Source organism: Silurus meridionalis, chromosome 18 (assembly GCF_014805685.1).
Source record: "Silurus meridionalis isolate SWU-2019-XX chromosome 18, ASM1480568v1, whole genome shotgun sequence".
NCBI lineage: Eukaryota > Metazoa > Chordata > Actinopteri > Siluriformes > Siluridae > Silurus > Silurus meridionalis.
In genome coordinates this window covers 482,981-502,723 of record NC_060901.1, presented here as the reverse complement: position 1 = coordinate 502,723, position 19,743 = coordinate 482,981, and the positions used below count along the sequence as shown (strand labels likewise).

Below are 19,743 nucleotides of genomic sequence, written 5' to 3'. Positions count from 1 at the left end.
ACAACGTGGTGGCGAGGAAGACCATCCCTCCTCCCACTGACCAGGTGCTCTGTCTAACCACAGCTGAAGTGAGGAAAACTCTATGCAGAGTTAACCCACGGAAGTCTGCTGGACCTGACAACATTCCTGGCAGGGTGCTCAGAGAATGTGCAGAACAACTAGCAGATGTCTTCACTGACATCTTCAACATCTCCCTGAGCAGTAACGTTGTTCCCACGTGCCTCAAGACAACGACCATCGCTCCTGTGCCAAAGAAATCGACTGTCTCCTGCCTCAATGACTATCGTCCCGTCGCGCTCACTCCCATCGTGATGAAGTGCTTCGAGAGGCTTGTCATGAGGCACATCAAGACACAGCTTCCACCCTCCCTGGACCCAATGCAGTTTGCGATCGTCCAAACCGTTCCACGGACGATGCCATCTCCACAACCCTTCATCTGGCCCTCACCCACCTGGATAACAAGGACTCATATGTACGAATGCTGTTCATTGATTTCAGCTCAGCATTCAACACAATCATTCCTCAGCACCTGATCGAGAAGCTGAACCTTCTGGGCCTGAACACCTCTCTGCAACTGGATCCTGGATTTCCTGACTGGGAGACCTCAGGCAGTCCGGATCGGGAACAGCATCTCCAGCACCACCACACTGAGCACTGGAGCCCTCAAGGCTGTGTGCTCAGTCCACTGCTGTTCACTCTGCTGACTCACGACTGTGCACCAACGCACAGCTCAAATCATATCATCAAGTTCGCTGATGACACGACCGTGGTGGGTCTAATCAGCAGGAACGATGAGTCAGCATATAGAGAAGAGGTGAAACGGTTAACTGCCTGGTGTGGAGCAAACAACCTGTCTCTGAACGTGGACAAAACGAAAGAGATGGTTGTGGACTTCAGGAGAGCTCAGAGCGACCAATCTCCACTGATTATCGATGGATCCTCTGTGGAGATCGTCAAGAGCACCAAATTCCTTGGTGTTCATCTGGCGGACAACCTCACCTGGTCACTTAACACCAGCTCCATCACCAAGAAAGCCCAGCAGCGTCTATACTTTCTGAGAAGGCTGAGGAAAGCCCACCTCCTCCCCCATCCTGTCCATGTTCTACAGAGGGACCATTGAGAGCATTCTGAGCAGCTGCATCACTGCCTGGTTTGGGAATTGCACCGTCTCGGATCGCAAGACCCTACAGAGGATAGTGAGGACAGCTGAGAAGATCATCGGAGTCTCTCTCCCCTCTATCATGGACATTTACACCACACGCTGCATCCGCAAAGCACACAGCATTGTGGACGATCACACACACCCGTCACACGCATACTTCACCCTCCTACCATCAGGAAAACGGTTCAAGCATTCGGGCCGTCACAACAAGACTGTGTAACAGTTTCTTCCACAAGCCATCAGGCTTCTCAACACACAGAACTGAACAGAACTCACACACACTCACACACACTCACTTACACACGCACACACACACACACACTCACTGTGTGTTACTGTTACTGAACTGAACTGTACAACCTGGACTAAACACATTCATCACTCATCTCGATCCACTCCATCACCATTTATATATTTATTATTATTTATACTATATTCAGTACAATGTTTATATTCAGTACAATGTTTACATGCTGTTTTTGCACCTTTTATACTACAGTATAATGTTTACATGCTGTCTTTGCACCTCCTTGCTGCTGTTTTTGCACTACATTGCTCTTTCTGTTTGTATTTTCTCCTGGGTATAGTTTTTACATTCACCTCACACAGTACTGTATATGTAAGTATACAGTAGGTTTACTAGTCGGCGCTATACTTGGTTTTTGTCTTTTGTCTTGTCTTGTGTTGTCTGTCTGCACTCTGTCTGTCTGTACTGTTCTTTTGTTTGCACTGTTTGCACCAGGCTGCACTCGATGCACTTTATGTTGTTTTGTTGTTTTGTGTAGCACCAGGGTTCCGGAGGAACGTTGTTTCGTTTTACTGTGTACTGTGTACCACTGTGTATAGTAAAAATGACAATAAAAGCCACTTGACTTGACTTGAACAATCATTTAAGAAGGTAGGAAACATTTTTAGAAAAAGCTTGCAGGCGACTCGTGGTCCATGTTGGTGACCCCTGATTTAAGTCTCTAAATTAACAGCTGTGTGTGTGTGTGTGTGTGTGTGTGTGTGTGTGTGTACATGCTCGTACCCATTCTATACACTTTAAATACACTTAATTAAAATATTAAAGTTGGAGGTGTGTACCTTCGGGTCATAGTCTGGATCGTTTTCCTCATCTGCCTCTTCCTCTCCCTCCTAACACACACACACACACACACACACCTTAGCATGTTCATCTCACCTGTACACTATTAAATGCACATCTCACACTCACTCACCTCATCATCAGCCTCCTCCCCCTCCTCATCATACTAAAGAAATAAGAGTCAGAGATTAATAAAGGTGAGAATCCCTGAGGAACATGAAACATCACACCCTGCCTGCAGTGAGACATGAACACTGCATGGAGGATCTGATCACTACACTCAGTTACAGCTGAAGAATAAGTATATGTTCAGAGAGGCTGTGTGTTAATGTGCACTCACATCATCATCGTCATCCTCGATGGCCTCCCCGGTGAAGTAGAGGACCGCACGTGGCACAATGTGCTCACGGATAAAGTGACCGATCTCAAAGTCTGCTGCCATGATGGCCTCCGAGTCTTCATCCTGATTCACACACAAATACCACAGTAAGAAGACTACAACAGTGTGTGTGTGTGTGTGTGAGTGAGAGAGACACTCACCAGTTCACCACTCTCTGGTACTGAAATAAAACAGAATCAACTATTTAAATCACAGCTATAAACACCATTACAGAACATTAGGCCACACCCACAACCTCCCAGTCAGCCTGCTGGAGCATGGGGTGTGTGTGTGTGTGTGTGTGTGTACCTTCAGGAGGGGAGAAGAAATTGAAGAATGAGTCATTAGGAACAGTCTTTGTGACAGTCCTCACAGTCCCTCTGCCCTTATGCTTCTGCTTCTTCTTTATGGTCTTCAAGGTAACATTCTTTCCTTTGGTCCAATCAATCGTGCACCTACACACACTTCACTGAATAAGTACACCTCACACACAGTAAACTGAACAGCATACGACAGAACACGATAAGTGGAGCAGAGAGCGAGACAAGTGAAGGAGCGAGGGAGCGAGAGAAAAAGAGAGAAACGGGTGCATACCCAGTGCAGCCCATGATCTCAGGGCCATCAAAGGAGAAGGGGTCGGACTCATCAGGTTCTGATCTCATCTTGTAGGTCTTAGTTAGAACCGTGTTGGAGAAAAAGTCATTCTGCTCAAAGTGGAACTCTAACGTAAAACTCTGGGGACACACACACACACACACACACACACACACACACACACACACACACACACACACATATGCAAGGAGCTGTAGCGAATCTCTACAAACTATCTGCAATGTTACATTGTGTGGTTTGAAACACAACCAGTGACCATATGTAGATTATTAGTAAACATCAGGCGAGGTCATTTGAGACACAACCCAATAACAGTGTTAGAACCCTAAGGACACTAAAAATAAACCCTTCACAGTTACCATGACAACCACGTCCCAAATTCTCAGAGCTGTTTCCCTGTGATTAAATTACAGTGTTGCTCAGGACATTTCACCAATAATCACAAATCTCACAATTCAGTGTCTTTAATGCTTCTGTAGAACAGAGAAATTTACTTGCAGCAGTCACACACACACACACACACACACACACACACACACACACACACACACACCACTCCATTACACATCCATACATCACTGTTACACACAACAGTCTGTTACAAACACACACTTCGTTATAAAAGCAGCCTGTATTCAGTCAGAGAAGTAGTGTGTGTGTGTGCGCGCGCGCGTGATTAGAAGGATGAAGTACCATGGGCTGTCCTGCATCAGAGAACTTGACCTTGATGTCCTGTAAGTGTTTGAGGATGGGTTCATCATGCTCCTGTAACACAAGAGATTAAATTACACTGAATTTCACACACAGCAAAACTGTCTGCATGAGTATATGCACTCATGCAGACAGAGGAGTGTGTGTGCGCGCCTGTGTGTGTGTGTGTGTGTGTGCGTGCGTGCGTGTATACCTGTAACATCTCACTGAGCAGATCAACATTCTTAAACACAGTGAGCCAGAACTCAGGAATTCCTTTAGGGTCTTCCTTCTCTTCATCCTTTTTCTCCTCTTCAACCTTCGCCTTGTCCTTTAGCTCCCCCTGCACCACACACACGCACACACACCCACACGTAAGACTAATCCTGTTTTCTTTGCGCAGTGAGAACACAGTCCAGGTGTCAACTCACTTATTGGGTCAGTAAATGTACAAATTGACCACACACACACACACACACACACACACACACACACACACACACACACTAAAAACTTACCGAGAGCTCTTCCTCTTCTGCCTGTTTCCACTCACATTCCTCCTCTGTAGGTTCATATGCTGAACTGATGATGTCACTGCGCTGAACCCACACACACACACACACACGAAGATTTAGAACAGATACAGGCAGGGGTCTGAAGCCCTCGATGGGCACATGAGGGTAAGAACACCATGAAGTGATAAGTGTGTGCCCAGTGCAACACCTCAGAGCAGTGCTCATGTTACCTCAGCTCATGTTACTGCTGCAGGATTATCTGGAGCTGAGAACCTGAATGAACTGGATGAACAGGTTCTAACATCAGTAGGGATGGGTACCGATGGTATTTTTTAGACCAGTATGTAATTGGGATAATATCGGACTACTGATAAGATTCAGGACAATGTTATTGATAATTGGAGTTTTCTCTATTCTTCAGTGTTAATAGAAAGATAGATATAAATACTTTATTCATCCCAATAACATTTTTTGCAGCTTCAGCAGTATCCACAAACAGGCAATAATGCATGCAATGAATACTACAAAACTGAATTAGAAGCTGCTGCTTGTCATTTTCCGTGCCCAAATGATATCATGTGGCCAAAGTTTGCCTGTGTGTGGGGTGTGTGAGACACCAGTGTCGGACGCAATAAACGTGGTAATGCAACATTAAACAAAGGAGGCATCACTAGTAATATAATAAAACATTTACAAACAAATCACATTTCTACCTCAAGCAACACGCTGTATTTACTGTGTGTCCATCATCTAGTTTTAACTGCTACTCTCCTGCTTCAGCCTCAAGTGAAGGGAACAATTATTAAATAAATCTGATTACTAGCAGACTTTAGGGACACAATCAGCACTGATAGTTGATTTTTTTTTTTTTTTTTTAAAAGATACATTGAGTTTTTCTGGCTTCTGTCATTACAAGAGCGGCCTCTAGAGGTCAATCACTGCAGCCACGTGCTGTTTTTTTACACATTAAAAGGCGAGCTGCATTGAGAACGCTATATTATATGTATTATTTAGAATTTATTATATGAATTGATTTATATTTATTTCATGTACCACATTTTTATAAATCAGTACTGTAATTTTTGTAATAAAGTTCAGTACTATATTACAGAGTGTGTTTTTAATTCAGTATTTACTTAAATCTATCAGTTGGCTGAGTAATTAGCAAGTATGAGCCAATCTAGCTATGGGCATCTATAACCTTCAAAAAATATATTTTTAAGTGCTATATGTGCCTTTTTCTGCAGTACTAAAGTTCAGCAGTAATAACTTAATTTTTTTTACATGTATTTATGCAACAAATTAGAAAGCAGTACCAGTATTCGCAAAAATGTAAACAATGCCCATCCCTAAACAGCAGGAGGAACACCGCATTCCAGAATACTCAGAATCCTCAATCAGATGGACCAGGGAGCATGAGGAACCTTCTCACACATCAACTGAGCTCCATAGAATCCTGACCTCAACACCACTCAGACTTAAGGTACTGAGGACAGGGAAGTCCAAGTTCTCCACACATCTATAGCTCAACATCTCACCCAAACATCTGACTACAAACACACGCGGGGGGAATGCCAGGGGAATGCACGTGTGTGTGAGCTTACCTTGTCATAGAGAGGTTGGTAGAGTGCTGCGTACTTCCTCTCCAGCTCATGTACTTCTTCATAGAACTTCGCCTCGATGTGAGCACATTTCACCTGCAGGTTCTTCAGAGCATTCACTCTCCGCTTCACCACCCGCGGCAGGCTGAAGAACACACACGATCACAAATACTACATCACCGCAGTGAGAACAGTCCCGTAGAGTCCATGAACATTGTAAAAAAGTTCTAATGTCTCTCTACAACAGACTGTACAGAGGGTGTGTGTGTGCGTGTGCACGAGTGAGTGATTACGTGTATCTACCTCTCCATGTACCCTGAAGGAGAACCCACAAGTCCGTCCAGTCTCTCCTGTAGTGCTGCCAGGATCTGAGGGTTCTGCATCATCTGTACAGTCAGCTGTCGAGCTAGACCAGAGCAATCACACACAGATCATCATTATGACTCAAGCTAGACCAGACAAATCACACAAAGATAGGCTACTCTGAAGTGTGAATAGTTTATGTGCCACACACACACACACACACACACACACACACACACACACACACACACACACACACACACTAAAAGGAAGGAAACAGTGGAGTGAACAACCTGGAATGTGATAAAGGAGCACAGTATATCAAATAAATATCAATCAGCACAGGGTGCATTTATTCAGCACATCTAACCACATTTTACACACACACACACACACACACACACACACACACACACCTGGGGTCACTGGGTGATCAAGTAACACCACATAGTGATGGTGATTGTGTGTGATAAGCATCAGTGAGAGAGCAGAGGCCTGTATACTGACAGGAAGTGTGTGTGTGTGTGTGTGTGTGTACACCTTTGCTGTCCTCTCCAGTCTCCTCCTCTTCCACTTCCTCCACATCTTCCATATCAGCCTGATCCAGCTCAGCCTGCTCTTTACTGTGTGCACGCATGAACACACACACACACACACACACACACACGATTAGTATAACTAAAATGCCTGACTACACTGTGTAATGTGTGGCTGTGTCCCAAATCACCATCACTGCACACCTATACACTGAACATTTTAAAGCCATGCTGATTTAGGAGAGACAGGAGGATATAGCACAGGTAATGATGACTGAAACACAGCCCAGGAAAGGCAGGACGATAAAGAACAGGTAATAGCAGTACTCACTTGTCCAGGTCAGCCATTAATGGTCTCTGTCCTCAAACCTGGAACAGTAACAACACTGCAATTCACATTCCTGATGACATCACATGATCAGAGGTAGAACTATAGAACAGATCAGTCCAGCTACTGTCTAAACAAACCACTAAAATGGTTCTGCCCATCTACTCACCACCCATCCAAATTAAATTCACCCACAAACACCCTAACACACTGGTCCACAACCCTGGGTCAATTGGTATCGGGGCGCACCAAAAAAAATACATAACTTACATTATTTCTGTTTTATTTATTATATGATTCTGAACAATGTTTTATTTTGGAAAATTCACAGATTCTCTCCTCCACATCTGTCTGATTCTTGATGCAGGTCATGATGCCTCAGTTACCTTCTAAAAGGAGCTCCGGCCCCTAACACATTACCACTAAAAACAAACCCCCAAAAGAGAAAAATGAACAAAAAACACAGTGGATTCACGTTTATTATATTTATAAAACATCCGTTTTTACACCTTAAAGGCCGGTCCGTGAAAATATTGTCCCACATTAAACCGGTCTGTGGCGCAGAAAAGGTTGGGGACCACTGATCTAACAGACCGCCTACCCCACACTACCCACTCACCAACACACCCAACACAGTCCCCACCTCTCCCACCCACCCCACACACAGTCTCCCACCCACCCACACAGTCCCCACCTCTCCCACCCCAAACACACAGTCCCCACCCACCCCACACAGTCTCCCACCTCTCCCACCCCAAACACACAGTCCCCTACCCCACACAGTCCCCACCTCCCACCCACCCCACACACAGTCTCCCACCTCTCCCACCCCAAACACACAGTCCCCTACCCCACACAGTCCCCATCTCTCCCACCCACCACACACAGTCCCCTACCCCACACAGTCCCCTACCTCCCACCCACCACACACAGTCCCCTACCCCACAGTCCCCACCCCACACACAGTCTCCCACCGCTCCCACCCCACACGGTCCCCTACCCCACAGTCCCCTGCCTCTCCCACCCACCACACACAGTCCCCTACCCCACACAGTCCCCTACCCCACACAGTCCCCTACCTCTCCCACCCACCACACACAGTCCCCTGCCTCTCCCACCCACCACACAGTCCCCTACCTCTCCCACCCACCACACACAGTCCCCTACCCCACACAGTCCCCTACCTCTCCCACCCACCACACAGTCCCCTACCCCACACAGTCCCCTACCTCTCCCACCCACCACACACAGTCCCCTACCCCACACAGTCCCCACCTCTCCCACACACAGTCCCCACCTCCCACCCACCACACACAGTCCCCTACCTCTCCCACCCACCACACACAGTCCCCTACCTCTCCCACCCACCACACACAGTCCCCTACCTCCCACCCACCACACACAGTCCCCTACCCCACACAGTCCCCTACCTCTCCACCCACCACACACAGTCCCCTACCCCACACAGTCCCCACCTCTCCCACCCACCCACACACACAGTCCCCTACCACACACAGTCCCCACCTCCCACCCACCACACACAGTCCCCTACCACACAGTCCCCATCTCTCCCACCCACCACACACAGTCCCCTACCCCACACAGTCCCCACATCTCTCCCACCCACCACACACAGTCCCCTACCCCACACACTCCCCATCTCTCCCACCCACCACAGTCTCATACCCCACACAGTCCCCCACCCACCCCACACAGTCCTGTACACCACACAGTCCCCCACCTCTCCCACCCACCACACACAGTCCCCACTTCTCCCAACCCACACAGTCCCCGCCTTTCCCACCCCACACACAGACCCTGCACAGAACCACAGAACTTCATTGTACAAACTGTCAAACACATCTATACATATGACTAACAAAACTCGACACACACTCGCGCGCATTAATTTAATTCTAATAAGATTGAAATGTAGACAAAAATAATGAACTTAAGCTATTACTGAGCTAACAGTGATGCTAGGCTAATTACAGAGCGCGCACAGCATCATGAGCTAGTCCAGTTCGATGCTAACCCCGTACACCGTTAGCATCACAGCTAGTTAGCGATGTGATGACGGTACCATTCTAATATGCTAACAGGCGGAATCCTCACACCTCCACCGCAGGTACACAGGAGTGTGTGTAAGTGTGTGTGTGAGTGTATATGTGTAGATTAAGTCGGTACAGGTGAAAGTGAGGTGTGAGGAACACCGGCCCTCCTCCACGCGCCATGCTGAAACCCCGCCGTGTACCGGCTCACGCCGCCCTGCCTGCATATTGAGGGTGTCGGCTCCAGGCCCGGTAACCCCCAGTCAGTCCCTCTCCCCGGCCCGGTCCCTGGTTCCCGGTCCCTGGTTTTTCTAAACGAGAAAAAGCCCCACACACGCGGTAACCGAGCGCCTTCTCTCACCGTGGGTATGTGCGCGCGATGTCCGGCGGGAGCTCTGCGCATGCGCACCAAAGTACACTGACGGCGGCGGGAAAACAAGAGGCCCAAGATGCGCGCAGCGTGCGCTCATATACGTATCACGTCATCACGTAAAGCCACCATCACCACGACAACGTGCGTCGGAGGGGCCTGCGTGGTCCACGAAGAGTCTAACCACGCCCCTTTCCCTGCTCTCAGTAAGGAGACATTGAGCTCTTGATCAGGATCAGGATCAAGATCAAGATCAGATTCAGGATCAGGATCAGATTCAGGATCAATATCAGATTCACAGTACATGGATCAGGATCAGATTCAGGATTAAGATCAGATTCACAGTACATGGATCAGGATCAGATTCAGGATTAAGATTTAGAATTAGGGTCAGATTTACTGTATATTCAATTCAATTAATTTGTATTTCTTTTGCACTTTTTACAATGAACATTGTCTCAAATCAGCTTTACACAGATACTGTGGTGATCAAAATGAAGATGTTCTTTATAAGTGTAAGTTTGTCCCTGATGAACAAGCCGGTGGAGACTGTGGATCAGGATCAGATTGATCTTGAACTATGGATATGAATCAGGATCAGATTCAGGATGAGATTCAGGATTAGGATCAGACTTTAGTTAAGGTTACATATGACCTGTTGATTGCTGCAGACTCTGCTTGTACTTTAAAATTGATACTTCTCGATCTAAGTGTGTCTTTTGACACTGTGGATCACTCTGTATTTTACTCACTCGCTTGTGGGCACTGACACTGTATTAAACTGGTTTAAATCATTTCTCTATGATCGTAGGCAGTTTATTTCCATAGGTGGCTATCGGTCTAAAGTTAGTTCAGTTCAGTTTGATGTCCCACAAGGTTCGATTTTGGGTCGTTTGCTTTTCAGTATGTACAGATTTCCCCTTGGTTAGCTTTTGAGATCTCTTGGGCTTGAATTTCACTTTTGTGCTGATGACACCCAGATGAAACACAACACCCAACAAAACCTGACGATAATGCTGCCATTGGCTTTCTGAACACTGCATTTCTGAGAAGAAAACATGGATATCTGAGAATTTCCTCTCTATAAATACTTATAAGAGAGAAGTAATGCTTATTGGTTCCAGTGTTGTGCTAGATACTAAGAAATAGTAACTAGTTACAGTTACTCGTTACTGAATTCAAAAAGTAACTCAGTTACTTTGTTGATTATTTACACCAAAAAGTAATGCGTTACTGTTAAAAGTAACTTTTTAGTTACTTTTTTAAAGAACGTTCTTTAATGTTCTCATTAATGCCCTTTTATGTGTTATGATCTACAAACACAAAACTGACTTAAACACAGAGTCATTTATAAACACTATTTTATTAAAGTCAGAGCAGCACACACTGAATATATCACAAGGATTTCTGAAATAAAGAACAAAACAAGCTGAATAATAAATTCACAATCAAACACTAAAGTTGCTTCTGCTGTTGTGTTGAGCTCTTAAACATGTTCCTTTCACAGCTGAAGTATGAAAACTATCAACAATGTAGAACAGAACACCTGGTTAACTTCTAGCTTCTAGCTTCTAGCTTCTAGCTCCTCAGGCATGGAGTTTCTGGAGGTGTTGCTATTGCAGTAGATACGAGCTTCGAACCAGAAAGACACAGCTTACATTTGACTTAAAAGTTTTTGTCTTTATACTCAACTAAAACTAAAATAATGAGCATATTTCCACTTTGAGAAACTCGTCTTGCTCTCGCCTCGACTCGCCATTACTGCTGCACAGACCTGAATAAATGGAGACACGCCCACAGTGCGTCTTCTTCCTGTTTACAGAGGTTCATCCTCCAATCCTACAATGTGTCTCTGCTGTAAACAGGTCAGACTGTAGTCTACACTTCAGCCCAAATTCATTCATTTATAAAAGTAACGGGTAACGCACCATACGCTAACAGAGTTACTTTATTTAAAAACTAACGCATTACAGTATTAGTTACTGTCAAAAGTAACTGCTTTACAGTAACGCATTACTGCCCAACACTGATTGGTCCACACCATCGAAGGAATAAAGCTGGTTTTTAAGCCATAAAATTAGAAGGCTCTGTTTAGGCTTTTCAAGCAAAGCAAATTTTTGACACAATTGTAACATTTCACCCTCATGTTTAGAATACAGTTAAAACCTAATTTTTTCATCTCAGGAACATTACAAGACTCCGCCCCATGTTATCTTTTTCAGTTGCTGAAAAATGTATCAATTCTTTAGTTTTTTCATGCATCGATTATTGTAATGCTTTGCTTGTTGGGGTTTCAAAATCGACATCAAATAAATTACAGGTTGTCCAAAATTCAGATTCTGACTAAGACCAGGTCTGGTGAACGCACTGTATTTCTTTAGTTTTGAAGTCATTGCATTGGTTTCCTGTCAGATTCCGGGCCCTATAAGGCCTTATGTGGCCAAGGCAAGATCTGTGTTCCTCCGATTCCAGTCTGATTCCTAGTTGTTCCTACTCAGGCATGCACCAAAGCTGAGGAATTCTCTCCCGATTGAGATTAGACAGGCCGAGTCTTTTACTGTTTTTAAATCTGCTCTTTTTTTTCTTATCTTTATTTAAAACTTTTCTTTCTTTTATGCTTGGAAAGCGCTTTGAGATGCTCCTTTTAAAGGTGCGATAAAAAAAATTACGATTATATTATTATTAATATTATTATCTAGATCCTGCTTTGCTGACCAGAATGTGCTTCTTGCCAACCCAATCAAAATGTGATTTTATTATTTTAGCCAAACAGGAAAAATAACAGAAAATACCAGCATGATTTCTAACTTCTGATTGGATGAGTAGCCAATGAACAATGATCATTCGGCACCAGTCCACCACAAAGCCACACTCCCACACAATGCCCCACCCACACACAAAGCCACACTCCCACACAATGCCCCACCCACACACAAAGCCCCACCCCCACACAAAGCCCCACTCCCACACAATTCCTCAGCGCAGAATAGATTTTCATGCTACCTTCCACCAGCTTTTTCTGAGTTGCATAAATTGTAGGTAACAGACCTGGGAATGGGTTTCTTCAGCATCACGTTTGAGTTTCTTTTCCACACTGCCAAGAAACCCCTATAGTCACACCATGTTACATAAAGAAAGGGGAATTTAGAGCTCCTGGCTCATGAGAAAATCAATAACAAATATTGAAAAAAGACAAATGATTTTGCAAGGATTTTTTTTAAAAAGGAAAACAGGAAACTCATGCTGTAGATAAATGGATGGATGGACAGAATAATAGCTAGACAGAAAAAATTTAATTGGTCAACAAGTGGTAAACAATCCAAATAAAGTTTCAGGTTGCTGTTCTTTATGAAGTAATAAAGTGAGGGGAATTGTTTTTTTTTTTACTTTATATATATATATATATATAAAGTAAAAAAAAGTGGTTAAATAAATAATGTTCTAATACTTTTTCTTTGTTTAACAAATAAAGTGAGAAAAAAGAAAAGAGAAGAAAATGTCTATAAAAGTGGAAAAATAAACTTGTAATAGATTGTTCTGATTTTGGACTGAAATTTGAAAATAGGCTGATAAATTAATTTAGGGTTGAATTTTATTCAAGAACTATTCAGATCCAATAAGAACAAGATTTTCTCATTTGTAAATATTAGTTTTGGTGAGATTTGGATTAGGTGTTTATATGATTAGGTGTTTAGATGATCAGGTGTTTAAATGATTAGGTGTTTAGATGATTAGGTGTTTAAATGATTAGGTGTTTAGATGATCAGGTGTTTATATGATTAGGTGTTTAGATGATCAGGTGTTTAGATGATTAGGTGTTTCAATGATTAGGTGTTTAGATGATCAGGTGTTTAGATGATCAGGTGTTTAGATGATCAGGTGTTGGGGAAACTACCACTGACTATAGACAATGATCTCCTCCTAGATCACTTACAGAATTACATCGGCATTCAGGGACAGGCATTAAGCTGGTTTAAATCCTACCTGTCCGATCGTTACCATTTCGTAGACTTAAATGGAAAGCTATCCAGGCTAATGCTAGTAAATTAAGGCGTGCCGCAAGGTTCAGTTCTAGGACCCCTGCTTTTCACAATATACATGCTTCCATTAGGAAATATTATTAGAAGGCATGGAATTAGCTTCTATTGTTATGCTGATGATACTCAGCTATATATCTCATCTAAACCAGGCGATATGCTCAATTAACCCGGATAACTGAGTGTGTTAAGGAAATAAGAGATTGGATGACCCATAACTTTCTACTACTAAATTCTGATAAGACGGAGATTTTTCTCATCGGCCCAAAAACTAGTATACAGAAGCTCCAGCATCTCAACCTGCATTTAGACGGATGTTCTGTAACCACTAGTTCAACAGTAAAAGACCTGGGAGTTATTTTAGAGCAACTTATCTTTTAAATATCATATCACCCAAGTTACAAAAACAGCCTTCTTTCACCTTAGAAATATTTCTAAGCTAAGAAACATGTTGTCTATATCTGATGCAGAGAAGCTCGTCCATGCGTTCATGACCTCCAGACTGGACTATTGTAATGCATTACTAGGTGGATGTCCTGCGTCATTAATAAACAAGCTTCAGTTAGTTCAGAATGCAGCAGCAAGAGTTCTTACAAGGTCAAGAAAATATGATCACATAACCCGATCTTATCATCCCTACACACACACACACACACACACACACACACACACACACTCACTCACTCACTCACTCACTCACTCACTCACTCACTCACTCACTCACTCACTCACTCACTCACACACACTCACTTACACACACTCACTTACTCTCACACACACACACACACACACACACACACACACACACACACACACACACACACACACTCTCTCTCTCTCTCTCTCTCTCTCTCTCTCTCTCTCTCTCTCACACACAAACACACATCTTCTCATCCCTACATTGGCTTCCTGTTAAGTTTCGAATAGACTACAAACTACTGCTACTTACTTATGAAACACTAAATGGTTTGGCTCCCATGTTTCTCTCCAGTCTTTTAACACGCTACAATCCGTCACGCTCCCTGAGATCTCAAAACTCTAGGCTTCTAGTAGTTCCTAGAATAGCAAAGTCCACTAAAGGTGGTAGAACATTTTCACATTTAGCTCCTAAACTCTGGAATAGTCTTCCTGACAGTGTTCGGGGCTCAGACACACTCTCCCAGTTTAAGTGTAGATTAAAGACGTATGTTTTTAGCGAGTTCTACACATAACATACGTCTCACATCATAACCTTGTGCTCCAGAACATCTGATCACATGCACATTATCAACTTGTGCTGTTAATATCATTAACAGCAGCTACGCTATTTCCTCTCCACTGCTTCTCTTTCTCTCCCCATCCCGAGGTTTCCTGAGGTTCCTCCAGCTCCAGTCACCTCCCACCTCATGAAGATTGAGGACCTTTGAAGAAGTAGATGCCAAACTCGCAAACATCCTGAACCATCTAGAGACGTACCAGTGCCAATTGGATCCTGCTACATGTATGGTTTTGACATTGGACCTCCTGGAGTGTTTAAAGGCTCTGGCATGGAAAAGCTGATGCTGGATCTGTGATGATCACAAATGTTGAGCTCAGTAGCTCCTACTTTTATACCAAAGACTGTAGAAAGAACATTTACTTATAATCTTATACTCCAGTGCTCATGTTAGTTCTCACTCTCCAGTGTTCTGTACTGTTGAAAGATTTATGATCAAACTCTTGATGTCACCCAGATGAGGATGGGTTCCCCTTTTGAGTCTGGTTCCTCTCAAGGTTTCTTCCTCATAACATCTAAGGGAGTTTTTCCTTGCCACAGTTGCCACGGCTGCTCATCAGGGATAAACACACACCATTCACCTTCACTGTTGATTTCTGTAAAGCTGCTTTGAGACAATGTCTGTTGTAAAAAGCGCAATAGAAATAAACTTGACTTGACTTGACTTGACTGCCCACCTATTATTAGTACCAGCCCACCCTATTAAAACTAGTCTTCACTCTCAGAAATACACAAATATCAGGTGTAAAAATAAAATCTTTATACAATAAAATTACATCCACTCAAAAGTTTGTTTAAATTTTGTTAATAATCCATAATAAATTATGGAGAGTGCTTACACTCAGGGACAGACTGTGTGTGTGTGTGTGTGTGTGTGTGTGTGTGTGTGTGTGTGTGTGTGATGCTGATGTGTGTGATCTTTGTGCTGACTGTAAGTGGAGATGACTTGCAGACACTGACAACTATTAAATATTCATGCACACAGCATTTCACACACACACACACAAACACACACACACACACACACACACACACACACACACACACACACACACACACACACACACACACACACACACATCACAAATAAACAAATCTCTTTGTTAATGGCACAAAGACCTGTAAAAAAAAAAAACAAAAAAAAAAGGATGTGACACTCAATGTATAGAGTGTTTGAGTGTGAGGAACAGATTCCATAACTCTCTGGATGGTGTTTCTCTCTCAGTGTGTACAGCCAAAAGACCTTGCTGTGATTGTTGAACATTACCAGAAGATCTTGGATCTGCTCACTTCGTCCTGGTCTGCCTCTGGATGATGTTCTCTTTGATTGGAGGCGTCTCTGTGCAGCTGGGGATGTTTCACATCTATGGCCTGGAGATCCATGTAAAAGCAGGAGCTTTAAGGATGGATTTGTAGTTAATGTAAACAGTCTGCTACACTGACTCAGGACTACAGTTTGCTCTGATCTCCATCACTGCAACTCAAAATCGTTTATCTGTAATAAATGGACATTCGGTGGAACCCAGATGAGGATGAGGTTCCCTCTTGAGTCTGGTTCCTCTCAAGGTTTCTTCCTTCTGCATCTCAGGGAGTTTTTCCTTCACCACAGTCTCCACCGACTTGTTCATCAGGGACAAACTTACACTTATAAAGAACATCTTCATTTTTATCTCCACATTATCTGTGTAAAGCTGCTCTGAGACAATGTTCATTATTAAAAATGCAACACAAATAAACATGAAATGTACTGAATTGTGAACCTTCTTTCACCTTAGAAATATTGCTAAAATTAGAAATATGATGTCGTTACAGGATGCAGAAACACTAGTTGATGCTTTTGTAACATCTAGATTAGACTACTGTAACGCTTTACTGTCTGGGTGTTGGAGTAAGTGCAGAAATAAGCTTCAGTTAGTTCAGAATGCAGCAGCAAGAGTCCTCACTAGATCTAGAAAATATGAGCACATCACCCTGTTTTAATCATCTACACTGCTCCCAATTACATCTCACACTGATTATAAAATACTACTACTGACGTATAAAGCACTTAACGCTCTCACGCTGCAGTATCTGAGTGAACTTCTGTACCAGGATGATCCTCCACGCCTACTTAGATCAAAAGGTGCAGGCTATTTGTTGGTACCTCAAATAATGAAGACTCCAGCAGGGGGCAGATCTTTCTCTTATAAACCCCACAGTTATGGAACAACCTTCCAACCAGTGTTCGGGACTCAGACACAGTCTCAGTGTTCAAGTCGAGGCTGAACACATATTTATTTAGTGGAGTCTTTAGTCAGTAGGTGTTTGTGAGGTAAAGGAGCAGATCTGGAGGGATCATGGATATGGAGTGTTTGGTGAACTGGGATATTTGAATGCTGTCGTCTCCTCACTCTCACACGTTCACTCAGGTTTGTTGATGGTGGTGTGGTGGGTCGTCTCTTATCCCAGAGATCCTCATGTCTGTGTTTCTTTCTGCTTCTCCCTTTTAGTTCTGGTTCCAGAGTAAATCTTGTTCCTACTTACACCTGATCACACTGTACAGCGTCTTTACCTTTTATACAACAATAATGAGACTTAATAATCCATATCCTTCTCTCTTTCTCTGTTCATGAAGTACCAGTAATCAGTGTTCCTGTCCCTCTCCTCTTACCAGATCTGCATGATTCATCTCGTTGTCCTCTTCACGTGGAGACACTCTGTCCACTGTTAAAAGTGCTCTACAAATAAACCATAATTGATTGGAAAACCCCTGAACTCTCCCACTGCAGCTGTGTGTGAAACTGAAATTGAAGCTGAAGTTGGATCAGCAGCTGTATTCTTGCATCACCTCTGACCTCCTCATTAGAGGATTCATTCACTTATCATTCATATCCAGAATTGATAGAATTATGTACAAACTCCACAACACAAAACAAATTACAACAGTAGGCTTGAATTATTTTTACTATTCATACTGAACAATTAACCCATGCGTGTGTGTGTGTGTGTGTGTGTGTGTGTGTGTGTGTGTGTAAAGTGCAGTGGTAATCCCATGAGCTGAAAGAGAGTGTGAGTGCAGCAGGTTTCTGTGTAGAATAAAAGAAATGCTGAATTTGCACACATTCACTAATCACTCCCACATTCCTGCTGTCTACAGTGTGTTTCATGTCTGGACATGTAACCATCCAGACACACACTGCATACAGCCCTAAATATTTTATATCCTATGTGATAAAAGACAGAGGAGAGCAAAGCTTTATGGGAAACAACACTGATCTGTAATGTATGTTCTTGTCTCTGTCGTGTTCTAATCCACCATTCTACTACTTTCACTTTAAAATGCTTCTGTTCACATAAGTGAATTAACACATTTTACCCACAGTCTGGGCCCATTCCACAGAGACGGCCCTTTTAGCTGTTCGATCAGCCAAGTTGTCATCTGTCTTCATCCTCCTCGACCTTTCAGCAGCATTCGACACAGTCAATCACAAGACTCTCTTATCTAACCTCAGGAGCCTCGGTATCCGCTGAACAGCATGGGAATAGTTTGCTTCCTACCTGGAAGTTCACTCATACCAGGTAACATGGAGGGGTGCAGACTCACCACTGGTGTCCCACAAGGCCCGGCACTTAGTCCCCCCCACTTTTCTCCCTCTATACCCACTCCATTGGTGAAGTCATATCTTCACATGGGTTTTCTTACCACTGCTATGCAGATGACACTCAACTCATCTTTTGTTTCCCTCCATCAGATACCACAGCTTCCACTCGGATCTCGGCATGCTTGGTGGACATATCTTAATAAATGAGTGTTCATCAACTAAAACTCAACCCCAGGAAAACAGAACTGCTGGTCATCCCAGGTGATTTATCTCCAGGTCAAGATCTCTGAATAACACTTCATGACTCTCTGCTCTCCCCCTCAGCCACTGCTCGTAACCTCGGGGTAACTATGGACAATTAAATGTCCTTTTTCTTACATGTTGCTAATGTTGCTCGCTCCTGTGGATTTCTTCTCTAAAACATCTGAAGGATTTGACTGTTTCTCTCCACACAGGCTGCCCAGGTGCTTCTTCAGTCTCTTGTGATTTGGAGACTGGTCTACTGCAACTCTCTGCTGGCAGGTCTTCCCTGAACGCTATTCATGCACTGCAAATGATCCAAAACGCAGCTGCACGACTTGTGTTCAATCTGCCCAAGTTCTCCCACACCACCCCACTGCTGCTCCTTCACTGGCTTCCAGTAGCTGCACGTATCAGATTCAAAACACTGATGATGCCTAGAAGGGCAAAAATGGACCAGCACCATCTCACCTCAGTGACCTCATCACATCTCGCACTGCACCACGCTGTCTGAGATCCTCCAGCACTGCTCCACTGGTACCACCTTCTCTCAGAATGAGAGGTAAGTACACTTCAAGGCTCTTCTTTGTTCTGGCACTGAGGTGGTGGAATGAACTTCCCCTAGATGTCTAATCAGTGGAGTCCCTGACTATCTTCAAGTGACGGGTGAAGACCTTCATCTTCCTGAAACACTTAAATTAGCACTTTCCTAGTTTGCTTTGTTAAAATATAAATAAATAAATAAACTCTAAACAGAGTTGTAGTCAGATTTATATTAAGTGTGTAATCCAGTGCACCAGTGTAGATTTATTCATTGATGAGATTCAAAGCAATTTTGTACGTCGCTCCGAACAACAGCGTCTGCTAAATACCACAAATGTAAATGTAAACAATACAGTCGTAAAGAATGAGTCTCATAGACTAAATGTATGAACACACACACACACACACACACACACACACACACACACACACACACACACACAAGAGGTG

At 43.6% G+C, this 19,743-nt stretch overlaps 1 protein-coding gene across 2 annotated transcripts in view; it reads right to left on the bottom strand.

The window, feature by feature from the left end:
• The window catches only part of nap1l1 (nucleosome assembly protein 1-like 1), a 16,135-nt gene extending 6,375 nt beyond the window's left edge, over window positions 1-9,760 (bottom strand). For both annotated transcript variants that reach the window (XM_046872686.1, XM_046872685.1), the window contains exons 1-14: window positions 9,629-9,760; window positions 7,220-7,257; window positions 6,893-6,975; window positions 6,353-6,455; window positions 6,053-6,194; window positions 4,452-4,532; window positions 4,148-4,276; window positions 3,937-4,008; window positions 3,223-3,362; window positions 2,938-3,083; window positions 2,790-2,809; window positions 2,590-2,712; window positions 2,383-2,415; window positions 2,249-2,299 (exon numbers count right to left, since the gene is read on the bottom strand). In XM_046872686.1, coding sequence (XP_046728642.1) covers window positions 2,249-2,299; window positions 2,383-2,415; window positions 2,590-2,712; window positions 2,790-2,809; window positions 2,938-3,083; window positions 3,223-3,362; window positions 3,937-4,008; window positions 4,148-4,276; window positions 4,452-4,532; window positions 6,053-6,194; window positions 6,353-6,455; window positions 6,893-6,975; window positions 7,220-7,236 — 1,140 coding nt within the window. In that variant the 5' untranslated portion in view covers window positions 7,237-7,257; window positions 9,629-9,760. The remainder of the gene's footprint in view (window positions 1-2,248; window positions 2,300-2,382; window positions 2,416-2,589; window positions 2,713-2,789; window positions 2,810-2,937; window positions 3,084-3,222; window positions 3,363-3,936; window positions 4,009-4,147; window positions 4,277-4,451; window positions 4,533-6,052; window positions 6,195-6,352; window positions 6,456-6,892; window positions 6,976-7,219; window positions 7,258-9,628) is intronic.
• Between the last annotated feature and the right edge of the window lie 9,983 nt (window positions 9,761-19,743).